The sequence below is a fragment of the Gorilla gorilla genome, chromosome 2 (genome assembly GCF_029281585.2).
Source record: "Gorilla gorilla gorilla isolate KB3781 chromosome 2, NHGRI_mGorGor1-v2.1_pri, whole genome shotgun sequence".
In the NCBI taxonomy this organism is placed as follows: domain Eukaryota; kingdom Metazoa; phylum Chordata; class Mammalia; order Primates; family Hominidae; genus Gorilla; species Gorilla gorilla.
The window spans coordinates 59,818,417-59,841,583 of record NC_086017.1 but is presented as its reverse complement, the minus strand read 5'-3'; the positions used below and the strand labels follow the sequence as shown (position 1 = coordinate 59,841,583).

Genomic DNA, 23,167 nt, shown 5'->3' with positions numbered 1-23,167 from the left:
GGAGAACTGCTTGAACTGGGGAGGCGGAGGTTGCAGTGCGCCAAGGTTGCGCCACACACTCCAGCCTGGGTGACAAAGCAAGACTCTGTCTCCGAGCTACAGGCCGAGCTACCATGCCCCGCCTGTACTTTAGTTTTCTTCAGAGAATTTATTTGCTGACTAAAATTGTGTAATCCTTTTGCTTGCTTTTTCATTATCCATGGAGGCAGTGACTTGATAATATACACTGCTGTGTCACTCAGTATCTAGAACAATTACATACAGTAATGCTTAATATTTAGAGTGATTATATTAAATATGTGATAATTAAATGAACTAATGCTTGTTAAGTATCACACAATGCCTGGCACAGAGTGAGCACTGCCATAAGTTCAGACTTAATTTAGTCAGCCAATCCTTTGATACAGGGCAGTTAGGCAGTTTCTAGTTTTTACTATTGTAAATAAACTGCATCCTTATGTACATACTCCAGAAATAATATGCTCTAAAGGATGTGATCAGGTCTAAAGAGAGCAATCATTTGTCATAATTTTTTTTAACCTCACCTCAGTGAGTGCATGTATAAATGGTGAAATCTGAATAAACTTTATGTATTATACCAGGGTCAATTTCCTGGTTTAGATACTATACCACAGTTGTGCAAAATATTAACACTGAGGGAGGATGGGAAAAAAATACACAAGACTTCTCTGTGCAATTCTTTGCACCTTCTTGTGAATCTATAATTTTTCAAATTAAAAGGTTTTTTAATTTTTAATTGACACAGAGAAACAGGAGAGAAGACATGCCTTACCTCTTCTTTTGTGGCATTTTCAGGCACCCCACTTAATCGAATAAGCCTGCTGGGTTTCTCCTCACTTGGGCCGGTCCTATAATCTTGATCCTTAAATTGAGAATGAAAAATTATTTCACAAATATACTTTACTGTACAAAACACAAATCAACATGAAATTTAGCCACTCAGGATCAAAAATGATAATGACATGTCACGTGAAGATATAAAAAATTACAATTTTCTCTATTGTTCTGAGTGCCAGAATGTGACTTCAAATCATAAGAATGTAAATGTGCTAAAACCAAGTCTCACTGAAAGAGTCTTGAAAGTAAAGCAAAACATTACGAGAGACAAGACTGAGTAAGACTTTAATAACCAGAAAGACACACTAACATAGTCTCAAAACAGTAATTTTCTCAGCCTGGCCAACATGGTAAAACCGTCTCTACTAAAAATACAAAAATTAGCCAACTGTGCTGTGCGCGCCTGTGATCCCAGCTACTCAGGAGGCTGAGGCGGAAGAATCACTTGAACCTGGGAGGCAGAGGTTTCAGTGAGCCAAGATTGTGCCACTGCACTCCAGCCTGGGTGACAGAGCGAGACCCCCGTCTCAAAATAAAAGAAAAATTTCCCTGGTCTGAGAGCTGGAGAATGGGCTGTAAACTAGCAGTACTTCATACCTCTGGTGAGAGAAGATGACTAGATAATGTCTTTTTTTTTTTTTTGAGACAGAGTGTCGCTCTGTCGCCCAGGCTGAAGTGCAGTGGCACAATCTCAGCCCACTGCAGCCTCCGCCCCCCAGGTTCAAGCAATTCTCCTGCCTCAGCCTCCCAAGTAGTTGGGATTACAGGCGCCCACCTCCACACCTGGCTGGTTTTGGTTTTCTTTTTTTTTTTTTTTTTTTTTCAGATGGAGTTTCGCTCTTGCTGCCCAGGCTGGAGTATAATAGTGCAACCTCTGCCTCCCCGCAACCTCTGCCTCTCAGGTTCAAGGGATTCTCCTGCCTCGGCCTCCCGAGTAGCTGGGATTACACGCATGCACCATTACGCCCAGCTAATTTTGTATTTTTAGTAGAAATGGGGTTTCTCTGTGTTGGTCAGGCTGGTCTCAAATTCACGACCTCAAATGATCCACCTGCCTCAGCTTCCCAAAGTGTTGGGATTACAGGCAAGAGCCACCACACCTGGCCTAATTTTTGTTATTTTTAGTACAGATGGGGTTTCACCATGTTGACCAGGCTGGTCTTGAAATCCTGACCTCAAATGATCTACCCACCTTTGCCTCCCAAAGTGTTGGAATTACAGGCGTGAGCCACTGTGCCTGGCCTTATTTTTCTTCCCCACCCTCACATTCTCTCCTGAGGTTGCACCACACTGGTCTCAAGTTCCTGGCCTCAAGTGATCCTCCCACCTCAGCCTCCTAAAGCGCTGAAATTACAAGCATAGGCCACTGTACCCAGCCAAATCTACTTTAAAAGAGAATACCTTCATTGTAAAATTACAAATATAACCCTCCTTGCTTAAATCATATATTCAAGAAGTTTAACATTTAAGTTAATTACGTTAGCTGCAAGAGGATAGTTGCAACATTAATATCAGCTCTTCACAACTAGGGAGACTCCTAAGTATTCTCTCAATGAATTTAAATAAGAAAATGATCCCTAAACAATCACAGGTCTAACTAAGCGAGAGTTGCAAGAGTCAACTCCCAAAGACATATACTTTCAAACTAAATTATCCCAAGGCATGTAAATCAGCATCATAAAACAAAATAATGAATAAACACACATCAAAAGGGTAGGGGCAGTGGCTCATTGCTGTAATCCCAGCACTTTGGGAAGCTAAGGTCGGGGGACTGCTTGAACCCAGGAATTTGAAACCAGCCTGGGCAATATGTTGCAACCTTCTGTCTACAAAAAAATACAAAAATTGCTGGCCAGGCATGGTGGTGCATGCCTGTAATCCCAGCTCTTTGGGAAGCTGAGAAGGGTGGATCATTTGAGATCAGGGGTTCCAGCCCAGCCTAGGTAACATGCCTAAACTTCATCTCTACAAAAAATACAAAAATTAGTCGGATTTGGTGGTGCACAACTACAGTCCCAACTACTCAGGAGGCTGAGGCAGGAAGACTGCTTGAACACGGGAGGCGGAGGTTGCTGTGAGCCAAGATCGTGCCACTGCACTCCAGCCTAGGCAACACGGTGAGACTCCATCTCAAAAAAGAAAAAAAAAAAAAAACTAACTAGGCATGGTGAAATATACCTGTAGTCCCAGCTTCCTGGAAGGCTGAGGCGGGGGAACCCCTTGAACCCGGGAGGTAGAGGTTGCAGTGAGCTGAGATCGCACCACTGCACTTCAGCCTGAGAGACAGAGCAAGACTCATTCTCAAAGGGAAAAAAAAAAAACTAGCCAGGCATAGTGGCTGGCGCACATCTGTAGTTCCAGCTACTCAGAAGGCTGAGGTGGGAGGATCGCTTGAGCCTCGGAGGTCAAGGCTGCAAGGAGCCATGATTACACCATCGCACTTCAGCCCGAGTGACAGAGCGAGACCGTGTCTCAAATATATATATATAGTTCCTTCATATATACACACACATATATACACAAACGGAAAGTGAAGCAGGAAGAAAAGAATAAAAAATATATATATACATATATATTCATATATATATACATATATTCATATATATATATACACATATACACACACACATATATATATGATCTGAGCTGAGGACCTTTACTCTAGAGATTTACATTCCTACATTCCACTCCTGAATACAAATTTTGCTTTCTAATGGTTATGCAAGGATAAAAATAAAATGAAAAAAATAAATAAATAAACTGGCCAGGCACAGTGGCTCATGCTTGTAATTCCAGCACTTTGGGAGGCCGAGGTGGGCGGATCACGAGGTCAGGAGTTTGAGACCAGCCTGGCCAACATGGTGAAACCCCATCTGCACTAAAAATACAAAAATTAACTGGGCATGGTGGCACATGCCTGCAATCCCTGCTACTCAGGAGGTTGAGGCAGGAAAATTGCTTGACCCTGGGAGGCGGAGGTTGCAGTGAGCTGAGATTATGTCACTGCACTCCAGTCTGGGTGACAGAGCAAGACTCCGTTTCAAAAATAAATAAATAAATAAATAAATAAATAAATAAATGTCATCCTTCACAAAAGTCTTATTTAAAGAAAAAAAAAAAAAGCTGGCCGGGCGCGGTGGCTCACACCAGGCGTGGTGGCGGGCGCCTGTAGTCAGTCCCAGCTACTCAGGAGGCTGAGGCAGGAGAATGGCATGAACCCGGGAGGCGGAGCTTGCACGAGCAGAGATTGCACCACTGCACTCCAGGCTGGGCGACAGAGCAAGACTCCATCTCAAAAAAAAAAAAAAAAAGCAATCCACCCCATCAACATACCTGAAGGTCCCGTTGGGCATCTCGGGCAGTTTTGCCCTCTGGAAAAGACTTGCTCTGGCCATAGCCAAACATCTGGCTTCCTGGCAGCCTATGATCCACATCACGGTACTCCATGCTTCTGTAATCGGTGTCTTGCCGCCCAAGAAAGTCCAGACCGCCTTCTTCTTTAAACAGACCAGCATCTGAACTCTGCTCTTCACGTCCAGAAAGCTGTGACTTATCTTGGTCTTGAACTGGACTTTGGCTGTTCTGAAAGTCTGCTGGAGACTCATGTTCAAAGGCTACACCTTGTGTTTCTCCTTCTCTTGTTTCTGAATGCTCAAATTCTCCCTTCTGAATGCCAAAAGCAGGCCTTTCTATCGTATGGTCATGTGTGGATTCTTCTCTCCTGTTCACATTCATACCAGAATGTTCTCTATCTTGTGTAGAGGGCTGAATGTAATCCAAAATATTTGGATCCACAGGGGGCATTTCCCTATCTTTAAATTCCATACAAGATCCCATCTCTCTGCCCCTAAAATCCTGATCAGTCCTAGATCGGTGTCTACCTCTGAAATCTGAATGTGGCGTATCCCTGTCCCTAAAGTCTAGATCAGTAGTACCTGAACCTCGGCCTCTAAAGTCTACTTGTGTTCCGTCTTTGTCTCTAAAGTCCAAATCAGACACATCTCTATTCCTAAAATCAGAACGGGACTGTTCTCTGGCCCTAAAATCCAAATCTGATAAATCCCTTCCCCTAAAATCTGCATGGGATCCATCCCGGCCTCTAAAATCTAAATCATAAGTGCCCCGGCCCCTGAAGTCAGATGGAGGAGCATCCCTACCTCTGAAGTCAACAGCGTGAGCATCCCTGTCTCTGTAGTTCATATGAGTTGCCTCCCTACCTCTATAATCCATAGAAGTACCATCTCCACCCCTATAGTCCATAGGTGGTCCTTCCCTATCCCGAAAATCCCCAGAATGTATGTCCCTACCCCTGAAGTCCAACTGTGATGAATCTCTGCTCTGGAAATCAGAAGACGAAAAATCTCCCCCCCTGAAATCATGTCCAGGTCCCTCCCCTCCTCGATAGTCACCATGCGGTCCGTCTCTAGCTCCATAGCTGAAAGAATGCTCCTCTACATTTGCAAAAGGAGGCCCCGAATGCCCCTGGAAATCAAAGGGAAGTGAATCTCTGCCAGGAAAGTTGCCAGAGTGTCTCTCTTGAGCATGACTCTTAAGGGGAGGAGGAGGATAATCCCTGTTCCACCCGGGAGCAAACCTTTCTTCTTGGCTCCCACTGTAGAAACAAAGACAGTGTTATTCATATTGTCCAGAGAGTTTGAAATCTACACACCAGCATATTCTTCTCTAATCACAGCACATTCTTCTGTAAACATTTTTTTTTTGGCAGAGTTCTGTAACAAGGTCCTAGATCTGCAGAAAACAGCAAAGTTTTGCTATTTTAAGACGAAGTGGCGGAGTAAACTTTTATGCTCCCATTTCAGAACACGAGGAAAGTCAATACAAGGTTTTCAACATGACTGCTGCAGAAAAAGCTTTCACCCAGTCCTGCAACAGGGAAAATCCGCAATACCAAATAAGCTAACAATGGTGACATGCTACAAAAATTTCCATTTCCTACAGCCAGGGAACTTAAGAATTCCAAGGTCAACATGACGATTCCTATATATCAGAAAAATCAATGCACTGTAAATTTCTTACAGTAAGTTTCAGGAGGTATCTTTCTCACGCTGCATCCAGCAGTAACATTCAAAAATATTTTATTACAGATACAGCATGGACACCACCCAATCAAAATGGATGCAGGCCCAAAAAGAAGAAACACTGGTTGTAAATCACCAGTAGGAACAAGCACACCAGTGTTCACCAGCTGAGCATCAGCCCTGGCTGCATCTAAATCCCAGTTCTACAGTGGCTCCACCAAGAAGCACTCTAACCTGGGTCCTATTATAACTACCCAAGGGTATCATAGAAGGTAGAAGGTAGTATGAATCATGCCACAAAGCATGTATAAGTCATCTAAGCCACGCAACAGCATCCAGGGGCTCAATGCTGAGATAGACCTAGAGAGAGCATTAGGCCTTCAAGCATGATCCCCATGACCCAAATGAAGAAGCTGATATTCCATATTCCAATGTCTCATGCTACTTTTTCATGGCAATAAAATACATTTTAAAAATAGACATAGTATTAAATTTATATTCTCAATTTATAGAACTCAAGAGATAAACAAGATGTGACCTAATCTTTCATACTACCCAACTTCTTCCCTTTGCCTAACCTCCAGGGCATTTTACATGTTTTGGCTTCAGTCCAAGATTCCCTAAACTAGTTTAAGTAGGCAATTAGGCACCTAGGATCCTAGGTACGGAGACATGAAAAAGGAAAACATGAAAAGACCTGAAGGGTCATCTGTTATTCAGCAGTAAAACAAAAGCATTAAGATATTAATACCAACTCAATTCTTGCCTCCCAGAACATACAGGGTCTATCATAAGGCCCTTCTGAGCTCAGACTATGCTACTATACTAAAATTCAAAGGACAACTGATTCTGGGTCACTCAGTTCAAGAGAAATAGTTGCAATGCCAAACCCTTTCTTTCTCTTTTTCTTTTTTTTGAGATGGAGTCTCGCTCTGTTGCCCAGGCTGGAGTGCAATGGCATGATCTCGGTTCACTGCAGCCTCTGCCTCCTGGGTTCAAGCAATTCTCGTGCCTCAGCCTCCAGAGTAGCTGGGATTACAGGCATGCGCCACCATGCCCAGCTAATTTTTATATTTTTAGTAGAGATGGGGTTTTACCATGCTGCCCAGGCTGGTCTTGAACTCTTGACCTCAGGTGAGCCACCCGTCTCTGTCTCCCCAAGGTTAGGGTTACAGGCTTGAGCCACCATGCCCGGCCAACCCTTTCTTAAAGTAATAGGAATTTAACAACATTAACCTAAACACTAGAATGATGTACATTTAATGGATTTTCAGAACATGATGACTTCCACTGACCCCCATTAACACTAGTTATGTCTATGTGGTTCATCATAAGAGGAGCAAGTTTAGATGTTCTTCTTTTTTTTTTTTTTTTTTTGAGACGGAGTCTCGCTCTGTCGCCCAGGCTGGAGTGCAGTGGCGCGATATTGGCTCACTGCAAGCTCCGCCTCCCGGGTTCACGCCATTCTCCTGCCTCAGCTTCCTGAGGGGCTGGGACTACAGGCGCCCACTACCACGCCCAGCTAATTTTTTTGTATTTTTTGTAGAGGCGGGGTTTCACTGTGTTAGCCAGGATGGTCTTGATCTCTTGACCTCGTGATCCACCCGCCTTGGCCTCCCAAAGTGCTGGGATTACAGGCGTGAGCCGCCATGCCCGGCCTAGATGTTCTTCTTAAGCAATACAATTTAACACTAAAATTAAGATGTTACCACTAAATACAGTGTCTCTCATGTTTAAAATCATTCAAGTCTTTCTTGCAGGAAGATTTAAGCTTCATCAGACACTCATGGGATGAGGACTGAGGTATGAAATCTACATGTTTTCTGACCAGAACACATCCAACATGGCCTAAAGATTATCTTACTCTTCTAAATTAAGATCAAATAGATTTAGAGTAACTTACTGTAGCAGGGTTCTTAGATTTGTATTTTATACAGACTAATCAAGAAACCATTCTACTAATATAAAATATCAGTAGTTATGAAAATTATTTTCAACCAAATAAAAACAAATTTTAAAAGAAAAGTTCAAAGGAAATGTAACAAAATCATTTTCCTATATCTGTTTTGGTTCAAATTAGTTCCCAAACACTGTCTCCCTCCTAGTCAAAGATCTTAAAAAACAGCATATAATGACTTACATTTAAACTAAAATTAAGGTAGGAAAATATAATTTTAAATAAGTTTAAACGAGTCAAAGACAAATGTTCTAAATTTGAAAAGTTAGACAATAGAGCTAAATTAACCTAACATTTCTGAATGCTTACCTAAACCACGTTAATTCTATAAGAAATAGCCTTACTTACAAAATAGTTACCCATAAATACAAGTAATAAGAGGATAGATTACATCCTAAATATTTTTAAATGGTAACGTACAACCCCATTGATCTAGATGAGAGGTCAGCAAACTTTTTCCATGAAGAGCCAGTTTGTAAATATATCGGATTTTGTGGGTTATACAATCTCTGTTACAACTATTCAACTCTGCCATCATAGCACGAAAGCAGCCATACACAATCTGCAAATGAGTAAGAGTGGCTGTCTTCCAATAAAACTTTATTTACAAAAACAGGCTATCAGCTGTAGTTTGCTGACCACTGATCTAATCCTTAGTATTTTGAAAGAAAAAAAATACCCAACATCACACAGTTGTTTTAATTTAAAGACCAATCTCTGTCATTCAGCATTTATGAAATACTAGTTTTACTAAACATTATATGGATTTTCTAAACTCAGTTCTCTACCTAAATTTTTCATTGGAACTCCAAGCTTCAGAACAATGAATGAGAACATCTGTTGCATTTAAGTAATAAAATCTTGCAGATTGCCAATCCAAATGGCAGGTGCGGTGGCTCACACTTATAGTCCCAGCACTTTGGGAGGCTGAGGTAGGTGGATCACTTGAGGTCAGGAGTTTGAGATCAGCCTGGCCAACATGGTGAAACGCCATCTCTACTAAAAAAAAAAATACAATAATTAGCCAGGCATGGTGGCATACACCTGTAGTCCCAGCTACTCAGGAGGCTAAGGCAGGAGAATCACTTGAACCTAGGAGGCAGAGGCTGCAGTGAGCTGAGATCATACCCCTGCACTCCAGCATGGGCAACAGAGTGAGACTCCATTTTGAAAAAAGGAAAAAAAAGGAAAATGTACTAGTAATAGAAGTTTCAACTGGAGCAACAATACTTATGAATGCATACATTTAAAGGTCAGATTTATTTGCTATGTACCAAGTAAAACCAAAAAAGTCACATTCATATAGCATCTCATTAATTGTAAACACAATACGAAAAATGTTTAAATACTAGTTAAAATACAGTGTGTATGATACTAGCTATAAAAAAATTAATTCCCTACAAATTTAAAATACAATCTATTTACAACTAAATGCTACCACTTTCTCCACTCTTCTTGGTACCAAGTAACCTCTAAAATTGAGAGGTGGCTTAGCAAACTGCATCAACATGCCACAGACAAGGCACAGCTCTGAATTCTAGACATAAATTAGTGAACTCAATACAACTTTTATAAACATTTATGTAAATTTTGCTAGCTTTCCTTACTAGCCAAATATGTATTCCTTTGCTACGAGACAAAAAGAAATAAAATATTTGGGTATTTTTTAATATTAAAATAATGAAATTAGCCAGGCATAGTGGCACGCGCCTGTAATCCCAGCTACTCAGAAGGCTGAGGCAGGAGAATCACTTGAACACGGGAGGCAGACGTTGCAGTAAGTCAAGATCGCACCACTGCACTCCAGCCTGGGAGACAGAGCGAGACTTGTCTCAAAAAACAAACAAATAAATAAAATTTTAAAATGCTATGTGACAAAACATTTGGCATGCTGGGTATTCAGGCTCACAATCATTTTCAAAATTATTTTCCAAATTGAGTTTCTATTTTTCTTTTTTTTTTTTTTTTTTTTGAGACAGAGTCTTCCTCTGTCGCCCAAGCTGGAGTGCAGTGGCACGATCTCGGCTCACTGCAAGCTCCGCCTCCCAGGTTCACACCATTCTCCTGCTTCAGCCTCCCGAGTAGCTGGGACTACAGGCGGCCGCCACCATGCCCGGCTAATTTTTTTTGTATTTTTTAGTAGAGACGGGGTTTCACCGTGATAGCCAGGATGGTCTTGATCTCCTGACCTCATGATCTGCCCGCCTCAGCCTCCCAAAGTGCTGGGATTACAGGCGTGAGCCACCGCGCCCAGCCAAATTTCTATTTTTAAAAAATCAGAAACTATTTCTCCACAGAGAAAATATCTTTATTTATAGTAGGCGAAAATGTTACACATTTATAATTAAAATACTGGCAATTTCAATATTCAAATTTGAGAACTTACCGAAAAGGTCCAGTTCTGTTAGCAGGTCGAGAATCCCCCCACATCTCTTTTTATCAAGAGGGCCCCAACAAGTAAATCCTTTTTCTACCAAATTCTGGTTATAGCAGTACCTGTACAAAATAAACCACAAAAATTAGTACTTTAGAATGTGAACTAAAAGCTAAACCAGTTTCCCACTGCTTGGTTTATGAGGGACCACATCAGCAGCAATAATTTTGAAGGTCTTTCTTTTCTTTTTTATCTTTTTTTTTTTTTTTTTGAGACGGAGTCTCGCTCTGTCGCCCAGGCTGGAGTGCAAAGGCATGATCTCAGCCCATTTCAACCTCCGGGTTCAAGCAATTCTCCTGCCTCAGCCTCCCGAGTAGCTAGGACTACAGGCGCACGCTGGCCGCCCAGCTAATTTTTTTGTATTTTAGTAGAGACGGGTTTTCACTGTGTTACCCAGGCTGGTCTCAAACTCCTGAGCTCAAGCAATCCGCCTGCCTCGGCCTCCCAAAGTGCTAGGATTACAGGCATGAGCCACCGCGTCCAGCTGGAAGTCACTTTTAAACACTTACATCACTTACATATTAAATTTATAATAATACTTTTTTTTTTTTTTTTAAAGACAGAATCTCTCTCTGTCACCCAGGCTGGAGTCCAGTGGCACTATCTCAGCCCACCACAACCTCTGCCTCCCTGGTTCGAGCGATTCTTCTGCCTCAGCCTCCCGAGTAGCTGGGACTACAGGCACGCGTCACCATGCCCAGCTAATTTTTGTATTTTTAGTAGAGATGGGGTTTCACCATATTGGCCAGGCTGGTCTCGAACTCCTAACATTGTGATCCACCCACCTCGGCCTCCCAAAGTGCTGGGATTACAGGCGTGAGCCACCGTGCCCGGCCAGAAAAATAAGTTTTTAATTAAAATGTGTACTCTGGGGTCGGGCACGGTGGCTCATACCTGTAACTTCAACACTTTGGGAGGCCAAGGCAGGCAGACCGCTTGAGCCAAGGAGTTTGAGACCAGCCTGGGCAACATAGCAAAACGCCATCTCTACAAAAAATACAAAAATTACCAGAACTTTGGGAGGCTGAGGCAGGTGGATCACCTGAGGTCAGGAGTTCGAGACCAGCCTAGGCAACATGGTGAAATCTCATCTCTACTAAAAATACAAAAATTAGCCAGGTGTGGTGGCAGGCACCTGTAATCCCAGCTATGCAGGAGGCTGAGGCAGGAGAAACGCTTGAAACCGGGAGGCGGAGGCTACAGTCAGCCAAGATCATGCCACTGCACTCCAGCCTGGGTGACAGAGCGAGACTCCATCTTAAAATATATATATAAAAAAATTAGTCAGGCATGATAACTATGTGTAGTCCCAGCTTCTTGGAAGGCTGAAGTGGGGGAGGATCGCTTGAACCCAGGAGGTTGAGGCTGCAGTGAGCCAAGATCGCACCACTCCATTCCAGTTCAGGAAACAGAGTGAGGCTGTCTCAAAAAAAAAAAAAAAGGTACTCTGGGCACCACAAACTTTTCAATGTGCTATGAATGCTTCACATTTACTAAATGAAATAAGTATTTACTGATTTTTCTAGCGCTCACTAGCCCTTCCTTTTTGGAAACAGCACTGTAGTATCAACCCCACTGTCTCAGACCTGATCGGACACCATCCAGCATGAGCAATCGGAATAATCTATTACCCTCACCACAGTCATTGCATTGAAGACAGACATGTAACTCAAGTCAAGATAAGAAGTTATTTCCAGGACCTTTGTTATAGCTACTGAAAAAGAGGCAAATCTTCATTACCTTGGATTTGGCAATGATTTCTTAAATATGACCCCTACAGCACAAGGAACTTTAAAAGAAAAAGTAGATAAAGGGACTTTATCAAAATTAAAAACTTCTGTGTATCAAAGGACACTATCAATAGAGTAAAAAGACAGCCCATAGGTCATCAAAATGGCAGACTAGGAAGTTTCAAGGTCTCATTCCTTCATAGAAACATCAGAAAAACAAGTAGTAACTGTCTGAACCAAATTTGACAGTTTTAGAAAAGAGTCAAAGGTTTACAAGCAAATATCCAATGAAGAAAAAGCCATCTTCAAAACAGAAGGAAAGTTCTGTGGTGTTTTACTCAACCTTGCCCTACCCCCTCTCCAGCATGGCAGTGTTTTTTGTCTTAAAGCAGTAGAAGCCCAATTCCCAGCTCCCTCCCTCAAAGAGCAAAGAAGACCTTATTTGCAAATTATCGTACATATCTGTTCTACCCTGTCTGCGGGTGTATTTGAAGGACAGACATAAGGTGCATGTTTCTATTTCAACCTAATACAAAACTCAGGCAGAGAAAGCAGCAGGTATTGCTAATGAAAGCTGCAAAGCAGACTACAGACTAACAGGCACTTGGGGCAAGAGATTACAGATAGATGCCCACAGAAGTTGAGGTGAAACTCTTTGGCAAATTAGGACATTCCAAAGCAACATGTATATGGTGAAATTTAGAAAGCCATATGAATGCCAAGGCAAAATGTATGATCATACAAGACCTAGGCCGGGCGTGGGGGCTCATGTCTGTAATCCCTGCACTTTGGGAGGCTGAGGCAGGTGGATCACTTGAGGTCAGGAGTTCGAGACCAGCCTGGCCAACATGGTGACATCCCGTCTCTACTAAAAATACAAAAAATTAGCCAGGCGTAGTGGCGGGCACCTGTAGTCCCAGCTACTTGGGAGGCTGAGGCAGGAGAATGGTGTGAACCCAGGAGGCGGAGGTTGCAGTGAGCTGAGATCACACCACTGCACTCCAGCCTGGGCGACAGAGCGAGACTCCATCTCAAAAAACAAAAAAGGAAAAAAATCAAGACATTCTCAGATAAACAAAAGCTGAGGGAGGCTCATTACCACTATACAGACCTTGTAAGAAATGCTAAAAGGGAATTCTTCAGTCCGGGCACAGTGGCTCATGCCTGTAATCCCAGCACTTTAGGAGGCCGAAGTGGGTTGGTCACGAGGTCAGGAGTTCGACATCAGCCTGGCCAAGATGGTGAAACCCGTCTCTACTAAAAATACAAAAATTAGCCAGGTGCAGTAGCAGGCACCCGTAATCCCAGCTAGTCAGGAGGCTGAGGCAGGAGAATCGCTTCAACTCGGAGGGGGGGTTGGTTGCAGTGAGCTGAGATTATGCCATGGCACTCAGCACTCCAGCCAGGGCAACAGAGTGAGACTCCATTTTTACAAACAAAAAAAAAAGAATTCTTCAGAATGAATTTTTTTTTTTTTTTTGAAATGGAGTCTCGCTCTGTTGCCAAGGCTGGAATGCAGTTGAGCGATCTCGGCTCACTACAAGCTCCACCTCCTGGGTTCATGCCATTCTCCTGCCTCAGCCTCCCGAGTAGCTGGGACTACAGGCGCCCGCCACCACGCCCGGCTAATTTTTGTGGTTTTTTTTTTTTTTTTTTGAGACAGAGTCTCGCTGTCTCCCAGGCTGGAGTGCAGTGGCGTGATCTTGGCTCACTGCAAGCTCCGCCTTCTGGGTTGACGCCATTCTCCTGCCTCAGCCTCCCGAGTAGCTGGGACTACAGGTGCCCACCGCAATGCCAGCTAATTGTTTTTTTTTTTTTTGTATTTTTAGTGGAGACGGGGTTTCACCATGTTAGCCAGGATGGTCTCGATCTCCTGACCTCGTGATCCGCCCACCTCAGCCTCCCAAAGTGCTGGGATTACAGGCGTGAGCCACCGCACCCGGCCTTTTGTGTTTTTAGTAGAGACGGGGTTTCACTGTGTTAACCAGGATGGTCTCGATCTCCTGACCTCGTGATCCGCCTGCTTTAGCCTCCCAAAGTGCTGGGATTACAGGCGTGAGCCACCGCGCCCGGCCCAGAATGAATTTTTAAAAGCTAGACGTGAAGCCATGTGAAGAAATAAAGATCTCGGCCGGGTGCGGTGGCTCACACCTGAGGTCAGGAGTTCAAGACCAGCCTGGCCAACATGGCAAAACCCCGTCTCTACTAAAAATACAAAAATCAGCCACGTGTGGTGGCGTACAACTACAGTCCCAGCTACTCAGGAGCCTGAGGCAAGAAAATCTTTTGAATCCGGGAGGCAGAGGTTACAGTCAGCTGAGATTGCGCCATTGCACTCCAGCCTGGGCGAAAGAGCGAGACTCCATCCCAAAAAAAAAAAAGAAAGATCTCTGGTAAAGGCAAATACAGGGGCAACTGTAAAAACTAGCATTATTGCAATTTTGCTTTGTAACTCCTGCTTTTCACTTTCAACGTGATCTAAAAGACAGATGCATAAAAAATTATTAATCTAGGTTACTGAGATACGATTTACAAAGATGTAATCCATGACTTAACAGAAAAGGGAAGAGAAAGGAGCTGGATAGGAGCAGAGATTTGTATACTATGGAACTTAAGTTAGTATAAATTCAAATTAGATTATAACTGTGAGATGTTAAGTGTAATTCCCATGGTAACTGCAAAGAACGTATCTTTAGAATATACACATAAGAAAATAAGGTTGCCTACTTATGCACTAGAAAGAAAAAAAAAGAAAATGAGAAGGGGCTAGGCACAGTGGCTCATGCTTGTTGTCCTAGCACGACAAGCACTGGGAGGCTGAGGCAGGAGGATTGCTTGGGCTCAGGAGTTTGAAACCACCATTGGCCATATAGTGAGACTCTCTCTACTTCAAAAAAAAAAAAAAAAGAAAGAAAGAAAATGAGAAGAGAGTCAAAACATTTTCGCAACAGGCCAGTGGCTAACATTTGTAATCCCAGCACTTCAGGAAGCCGATTGCTTGAGGCCAGGAGTTTGAGACCAGCCTAGGCAATATAGCAAGACCCCATCTCTATGAAAAATTTAAAAAACAAAAAAGGCAGGTGGCACATGTCTGCACTTCCAGTTACTTGTGAAGAATGAAGCGGGAGGATTGCTTGAGTCCAGGAGTCCAAGTCTGCAGTGAGCTATGATCTCACCACTGTTCTCCAATCTGGGCAACACAGCAAGACCCTGCCTCTTAAAAAGAAAAAATAAATAAAAAATAAAAAAAGCAGGCCGGGCATGGTGGCTTACGCCTGTAATCCCAGCACTTTGGGAGGCCGAGGCGGGAGGATCACCTGAGGTCTGGAGTTCGAGACCAGCCTGACCAACATGGAGAAACCCCGTCTCTACTAAAAATACAAAATTAGCTGGGCATGGTGGCGCATGCCTGTAAATTCAGCTACTCAGGAGGCTGAGGCAGGAGAATCGCTTGAACCCAGGAGGCAGAGGCTGCGGTGAGCCGAGATTATGCCATTGCACTCCAGCCTGGGCAACAAGAACAAAACTCCGTCTCAAAAAAAAATAAACAAATAAATAATAAAAAATAAAAATAAAAAAATAAAAAAAGCGTGGGCCAGGCGTGATGGCTTACGCCTATAATCCCAGCACTTTGGGAAGCCAAGGCAGGAGGATCACCTGAGGTCAGGAGTTCGAGACCAGCCTGACCAACATAGAGAAGCCCCATCTCTATTAAAAATACAAAATTAGCCAGGCATGGTGGCACACCTGTAATCCCAGCTACTCAGGAGGCAGAGGCAGGAAAATGCCTGAACCCGGGAGGCGGAGGTTGCAGTGAGCTGAAATCATGCCACTGCACTCCAGCCTGGGCAACAAGAGTGAAACTCCGTCTCAAAAAAAAAAAAAAAAGCGGGGGAGGGGGCGGAAAGTGGCTAATGCCTGTAATCCCAACACTTTGGAAGGCTAAGGCAGGTAGATTGTTTGAGCCCAGTTCGAGACCAGCCTGGGCAACATGGCAAAACCCTATCTCTACAAAAAATACAAAAATTAGCCAGGCATGGTGGTGGCACACCTATACTACCAGCTACTCAGGAGACTGGGACAGGAGGACCACTTGAGCCCAAAGTCGCAGTGAGCTGAGATTGTGGCACTGCACTATTTTGCTCACCAAAGCCTAGGCAACAGTCTCATGCTCTCAAAAAAAAAAAAAATTTTTTTCACTACCAAAAAAAAAATCAGCTAAACATAAAAGTAGTAGCAAAATGGCAAAAGTCCTTATCAGTAATTACTTTAAATGTAAATACTTTAAACTCTCTAATCACAAAATATTGGCAGAATATATATACATACACACACACACACACACACACACACACACACACACACACAGAGCACGAGACACAGAGAGAGAGACACAGAGAGAGAGAGAGACAGAGTTTTGCTCGACACCCAGGCTGGAGTGCAATGGCTCACTGCAACCACCGCCTCTCAAGTTCAAGCGATTCTCCTGCCTCAGCCTCCCAAGAAGCTGAGATTACAGGCGCCCGCCAGTACACCCAGCTAATTTTTGTATTTTTAGTACAGACGAGGTTTCACCATGTTGGCCAGGCTGGTCTCAAACTCCGAACCTCAGGTGATCCACCCGCCTCAGCCTCCCAAAGGGCTGGGATTACAGGCATGAGCCACTGCGCCCAGCCTAGGATACATTTTTTAAAAACTATAATCCCAGCTACTCGGGAGGCTAAGGCAGGAGAATCGCTTGAACCTGGGAGGCGAAGGTTGCAGTGAGCCAAGATCATGCCACCGCACTCCAGCCTGGGCAACAAGAGCAAAACTTTGTTTCAAAAAATATATATATAAATATTATAAAGCCTAAATGCACATCAATAGAGACCCCATCTCTACAAAAAATACGAAAATTAACTGGGTGTGGTAGCAGGTGTCTGTAGTCCCAAATACTGCAGAGGTTGAGGTAGGAGGATCCCGAGGCTTGATCCCAGGAGGCAGAGGTTGCTTAAGCCAAGATCACACCACTGCACTCCAGCCTGGGCAACAGAGCGAGACTCAGTCTCAAAAAAAAGAAAAAAAAATACTATACGGCCCTAAGAATAAATAAAGTATCTATGTTAATTGATACAGGATAAGCTATTATGTATTAAGTTTTAAAAACATGTGCAAGGCCAGGCGTGGTGGCTCACGCCTGTAATCCCAGCACTTTGGGAGGCCTAGGCAGGCGGATCACGAGGTCAGCAGATCGAGGCCATCCTGGCTAACACAGTAAAACCCCGTCTCTACTTAAAATACAAAAAAATTAGCTGGGCGTGGCAGCATGCGCCTGCAGTCCCAGCTGCTGGGGAGGCTGAGGCAGGAGAATGGTGTGAACCTGGGAGGCGGAGCTTGCAGTGAGCTGAGATCGCGCCACTGCACTCCAGCCTGGGTGACAGAGTAAGACTCCGTTTCAAAAAAAGAAAAAAGTGTGCAAAATATTTGTAACCTGATAATATCTGTGCAAAACAGAAAAGAAAATATACAACAAAGTTAGAGGACTGACACTTCCCAATTCCAAAACTCACCACAAAGCTACAGTAATCAAGACAGTGTGGCACTGACATAGTATAGACATACAGACCAAGGAAACAGAATTAAGAGTCTATAAACAGGCCAGACACAGTGGCTCACACCTGTAATTCCAATACTTTGGGAGGCTGAGGCAGAAGGATGGCTTGAGCCCAGAAGTTTCAGACCATCCTGGGCAAATATTGAGACCTTGTCTCCACAATTTTTTTTTTTTTTTTTTTTTTGAGATGGAGTCTCACTCTGTCGCCCAGGCTGGAGCGCAATGGTGCAATCTTGGCTCACTGCAACCTCCGCCTCCAGGGTTCAAGCAATTCTTCTGCCTCAGCCTGCCAAGTAGCTGGGACTACAGGCACGTGCCACCATGCCCAGCTAATTTTTGTATTTTTTTTAGTGGAGACGGGATTTCACCATGTTGGCCAGGGTGGTCTCGATCTCCTGACCTTGTGATCCGCCCGCCTGGTCCTCCCAAAGTGCTGGGATTACAGGCGTGAGCCATTGCGCCCGGCCTACAAATTTTTTTTTTTTTTTTCTGAGACCTTATCTCACTCTGTCACCCAAGCTGGAGTGCAGTGGCACATTCTCGGCTCACTGTAACCACTGCTTCCCTGGCTCCAGCCATCCTCCCACCTCAGCCTCCTGAGTAGCTGGGACTACAAACGTGCACTACCATGCTCGGCTAATTTTTTTGTGTATTTCTGGTAGACCTAGGGTTTCGTTATGTTGCCCGGGCTGGTCTCAAACTCCTGATTCAGGCGATTACCCCGCCTCCACCTCTCAAAGTACTGGGATTACAGGTGTGAGCCACCCTGCCCGGCCTACAAAATTTTTTTTTTAATTAGTCAGGTCCAGCTAGGTGTGGTGGCTCACGCTTGTAACCCCAGCACTTTGGGAGGCTGATGCGGGCAGATCATCTGAGGTCAGGAATTCAAGACCAGGTAGGCCAACATGCTGAAACCCCGTCTCTACTAAAAATACAAAAATTAGCCAGGCGTGGTGGCACATACCTGCAATCCCAGCTATTCAGGAGGCTGTGGCAGAAGGATCACTTGAACCCAGAAGGCAGAGGTTGCAGTGAGCCGAGATTGTGTCATGTCACTGCACTCCAGCCTGGGTGACAGAGTGAGACGGTCTCAAAAAAAAAAAAAAAAAAGGCCAAGTTCGGTGGCTCACACTCACACCTGTAATCCCAGCACTTTGGGAGGCCAAGGCGGGCAGATCACGAGGTCAAGAGATGGAGACCAGCCTGGCCAATGTGGTGAAATCCCATCTCTACTCAGAATACAAAAATTAGCTGGGCGTGGTGGCACACGCCTGTAGTCCCAGCTACTCAGGAGGCTGAGGGAGAAGAATCACTTGAACCCGGGAGGTGGAGTTTGCAGTGAGCCAAGATCGCTCCACTGCACTCCAACCTGGGCGACAGAGCAAGACTCCATCTCAAAAAACAAACAAAAAAAAAATTAGCAAGGCGTGATGGCACGCCCCTATGGTCCCAGTTACTTAGGAGGCTAAAGTGGGAGGATCACTTGAGCATGGGAGTTTCAGCCTGCAGTAAGCCATGATTGCACCACTGCACTCCAGCCTGGGCAACAGAGCAAGACCCTGCCTCAAAAAAAAAAGAAAAGAAGAAAAGGTAAGCTGCGCACATTGGCTCATGCCTATAATCGCAGCACTTTTTGAGGCCAAGGTCAGAGGATCACTTAAGACCAGGAGTTCAAGACCAACCTGGGCAAAAAGCAAAACCCCCATCTCTACAATTTTTTGGTTTAAATGAAAAGACATCCCACAGAATGGGAGAAAATTTGTGCAAATTACATATTTGGTAAGTGACTTGTATCTAAAATATATAAAAAATGATTTCAACTCAGTAACAAAAAGAAAAAATAAGCCAGGAACAGTGGCTCACGCCTGTAATCCCAACACTTTGGGAGGCCAAGGCAGGTGGATCACCTGAGGTCGGGAGTTCGAGACCAGCCTGACCAACATGGAGAAACCCTGTCTCTACTAAAAACGCAAAATTAGCTGGCGTGGTGATGCATGTCTGTAATCCCAGCTACTCGGGAGGCTGAGGCAGGAGAATCACTTGAACCCGGGAGACAGTGGTTGCGTTGAGTTGAGATGCACCATTGCACACCAGCCTGGGCAACAAGGGCAAAACTTCATCTCAAAAAACAAACAAACAAACAAACAAACAAAAAAAAAACAAAGGATAAGTAACCTAATTTAAAATATAGTAAAGTGGCTGGGCACAGTGCTCATGTCTTTAATCCCAGCACTTCAGAAGGCTGAAGTGGGCAGATCACTTGAGGTCAGGAGTCTGAGACCAGCCTGGCCAACATGCCAAAACCCTGTCTCTATTAAAAATACAAAAACTGGGGCCAGGTGCAGTGGCTCATGCCTGTAATCCCAGCACTTTGGGAGGCCAAGGCGGGTAGATCACGAGGTCAAGAGATCTAGACCATCCCGACCAATATGGTGAAACCCCATCTCTACTAAAAATACAAAAATTAGCCATGGTGGCACGCACCTGTAGTCCCATATACTCGGGAGGCTGAGGCAGGAGAATCACTTGAACTCAGGAGGCAGAGGTTGTACTAAGCCAAGATCGTGCCACTGCATTCTAGCCTGGGTGACAGAGCGAGACTCCGTCTCAGACAAAAAAATAAAAATAAAAATAATAATAATAACAAGGCAGGGCATGGGGGCTCACACCTATAATCCCAGCACTTTGGGAGGCCGAGGCAGGTGGACCACAAGATCAGGAGATCAAGACCAGCCTGACCAATATGGTGAAACCCCGTCTCTACTAAAAATACAAAAATTAGCCAGGCGTGGTGGCGGGCACCTGTAGTCCCAGCTACTTGGGAGGTTGAGGCAGAAGAATCACTTGAACCTGGGAGGTGGAGGTTGCAGTGAGCCGAGTTTGTGCCACTGCACTCCAGCCTGGGCGACAGGGTGAGACTCCACCTCAAAAAAACAGAACAACAACAACAACAAAAAAATAATAATAATAATAACTGGAGGCTGAGGCAGGAGAATCACTTGAACTTGGGAGGCAGAGGATGCAGTGAGCCAAGATTGTGCCACTGCACTCCAGCCTGGGCAACAGAGTGAGACTTCATCTCAAAATACATAAATAAATAAATAAATAAATAAATAAATAAATAAATAATAAATAAAATAAAATATAGTAAAGGCCAGGCACAGTGGCCCTTGTCTGTAATCCCAGCACTTTGGAAAGCTGAAAAAGGTGGATTGCTTGATGCCTGAGCCCAGAGTTCGAGACCAGCCTGGGCAACATGGCAAAACCTTGTCTCCACACACACACATACACACACACACAAATCAGCCGGACGAGGTGGAACACATCTGTAGTCCCAGCTACTGAGGAGGCTGAGTTGGTAGGACAGCTTGCACCTGGGAGGCGGAGGTTGCAGTGAGCCAAGATCACACCACTGCACTCCAGCCTCGGCAACAAGCAAGACCCCATCTCAAAAAACAAACAAACAAAAAGAAATAGTAACTGCTGATTCATCCCTCACACCATCCCTGACAACTATTTTCTGTTTCTATGATTTTCACTACTCAAAGTGTCTCATATAAGTGAAATTATATGGTATTTGTCTTTTATATGACTGGCTTATTTCACTTAGCATAATATCCTCAAGGTTCATCCATGTTGTAGCATACGTCAGAATTACCTTCCTTCCTAACACTGAATAATTTTTCAGTTATATGTACATACCACATTTTCCTTATCTATTCATCCATCAATGAATAGTTGGGTTGCTTCCACATTTTAGCTAATGTGAATAACGCTGTTATGAACATGGGTACAAATATCTCATCGAGACTCTGTTTTTCTTTTTCTTTGTTTTCAATTATTTTGGATATATATCCAGAAGTAAAATTGTTAGATCACATGGTAATTCTATTTTTAATGTTTTGCCTTTCATTCTTTCTGTTTTTTTTTTTTGAAACAGTCTCCCTCTGTCACCCAGGCTGGACCACAGTGACATGATCTCGGCTTACTGCAACCTCCGTCTCCCGGATTCAAGCGATTCTCCTGCCTCAGTCTCCCGAGTAGCTGGGATTACAGGCATGCACCACCACACCCAGCCAATTTTTGTATTTTTAGTAGAGACGGGGTTTCACCATGTTGGCCAGGCTGGTCTTGAACTCCTGACCTCAAATGATCCCGCACCTTGGCCTCCCAAAGTGCTGGGATTACAAGCCTGAGTCACCACGCCTGGCCTTGCCTTTCACTCTTGATTAATAAAAACATTCCTAACAAATGCTTTCACTCTGGTCTATCTTGCAAAGAACCAGGAATTGCACCTCTAGCAGCACAGTACCAATATCCCAGGCCATCCTTCTTAATCATGACTTTAGCTCCAAAAAACAATGAAACAGAACCAGGGGTCTTATTCTAGTAGTTTTAGCTGTGGTATGCAGCAGCTTGATCCTGCTTTAAACACTCTTAATTTTTTCCCAAAGTAAATGTCGTGGGTTACACAGGACATTCAGCTAAGAGCATCAAGGAGACACCAAGAAGCAAGGGTTACTCTGACCGCCTACCCACTCCCTGGATCCAACTACAAGCTTTTAAACAGTAGCAACTTTAATATGCACTCAAGAACTGGAATTAGTGGCTGCTAGAAGCACCCTTGCCCCCCAAAATATCTCAATTTGAAAATTTTAAGTGTAGTCTGGGCCAGTGGCTCAAGCCTGTAATCTCAGCACTTTAGGAGGCGGAGGCAGGCAGATCACTTGAGACCAGGAATTCAAAACCAGCCTGGCCAATATGGCGAAACCCCATTTCTACTAAAAATACATAAATTAGCTGAGCGTGGTGGTATGCACCTGTAGTCCCAGTTACCCAGAAGGCTGAGAATAAAATAAATAAAATAAAAAAATAAAAAGGCTGGGCGCGGTAGCTCAGGCCTGTAATCCCAGCACTTTGGGAGGTGGGCGGATCACGAGGTCAGGAGATCAAGACCATCCTGGCAAACACAGTGAAACCTTGTCTCCACTAAAAATACAAAAAATTGGCTGAGCGCTGTGGCTCACACCTGTATTCCCAGCACTTTGGGAGGCCAAAGTGGTCAGATCACAAAGTCATGAGATTGAAACCATCCTGGCCAACTGTTTCTACTAAAAATACAGAAATTAGCAGGGCATGGTGGCAGGCGCCTGTAGTCCCAGCTACTCGGGAGGCTGAGGCAGGAGAATCGCTTGAACCCAGGAGGCAGAGGTTGCAATGAGCTGAGATCGCGCCACTGCACTCCAGCCTCGGGGACAGAGTGAGACTCCGTCTCAAAAAAACAAGCAAACAAAAAAAAATGTCGTCCTGAAGGATTTTCCTCTCTGGAAGAATGTACTTCCGTTAAGTTTCAAATGAAGTGTTTTCTTTGATAAAGTAAGAGGGGGTAAGTAGGGGGAGGTAAGTAAAAAGAAGAATCAACAAGGCCTATTCTTTTTATTTCATAATTTTTTATGATTCAGCAAAGCATTAACAAACGAAGAAGATTAAAGAATTTAAAAAGAAAAAAATTAAAATAATAAATTCTTTTATAATTATGGTAAAATACTTGGG

At 44.0% G+C, this 23,167-nt stretch overlaps 1 protein-coding gene across 7 annotated transcripts in view; it reads right to left on the bottom strand.

The window, feature by feature from the left end:
* RBM6 (RNA binding motif protein 6) overlaps positions 1–23,167 on the bottom strand; it is a 135,924-nt gene that overhangs the window by 103,511 nt on the left and 9,246 nt on the right. For 2 of the 7 annotated variants that reach the window (XM_019024186.3, XM_063703809.1), the window contains exons 2-4: positions 10,241–10,350; positions 4,192–5,470; positions 794–883 (exon numbers count right to left, since the gene is read on the bottom strand). In XM_019024186.3, the coding sequence (XP_018879731.1) occupies positions 794–883; positions 4,192–5,470; positions 10,241–10,284 (1,413 nt within the window). In that variant the 5' untranslated portion in view covers positions 10,285–10,350. Of the gene's footprint in view, positions 1–793; positions 884–4,191; positions 5,743–10,240; positions 10,351–23,167 lie in introns of those variants that run through there. The other 5 variants (XM_055382461.2, XM_055382462.2, XM_063703808.1 and 2 more) reach the window with 4 other exon arrangements.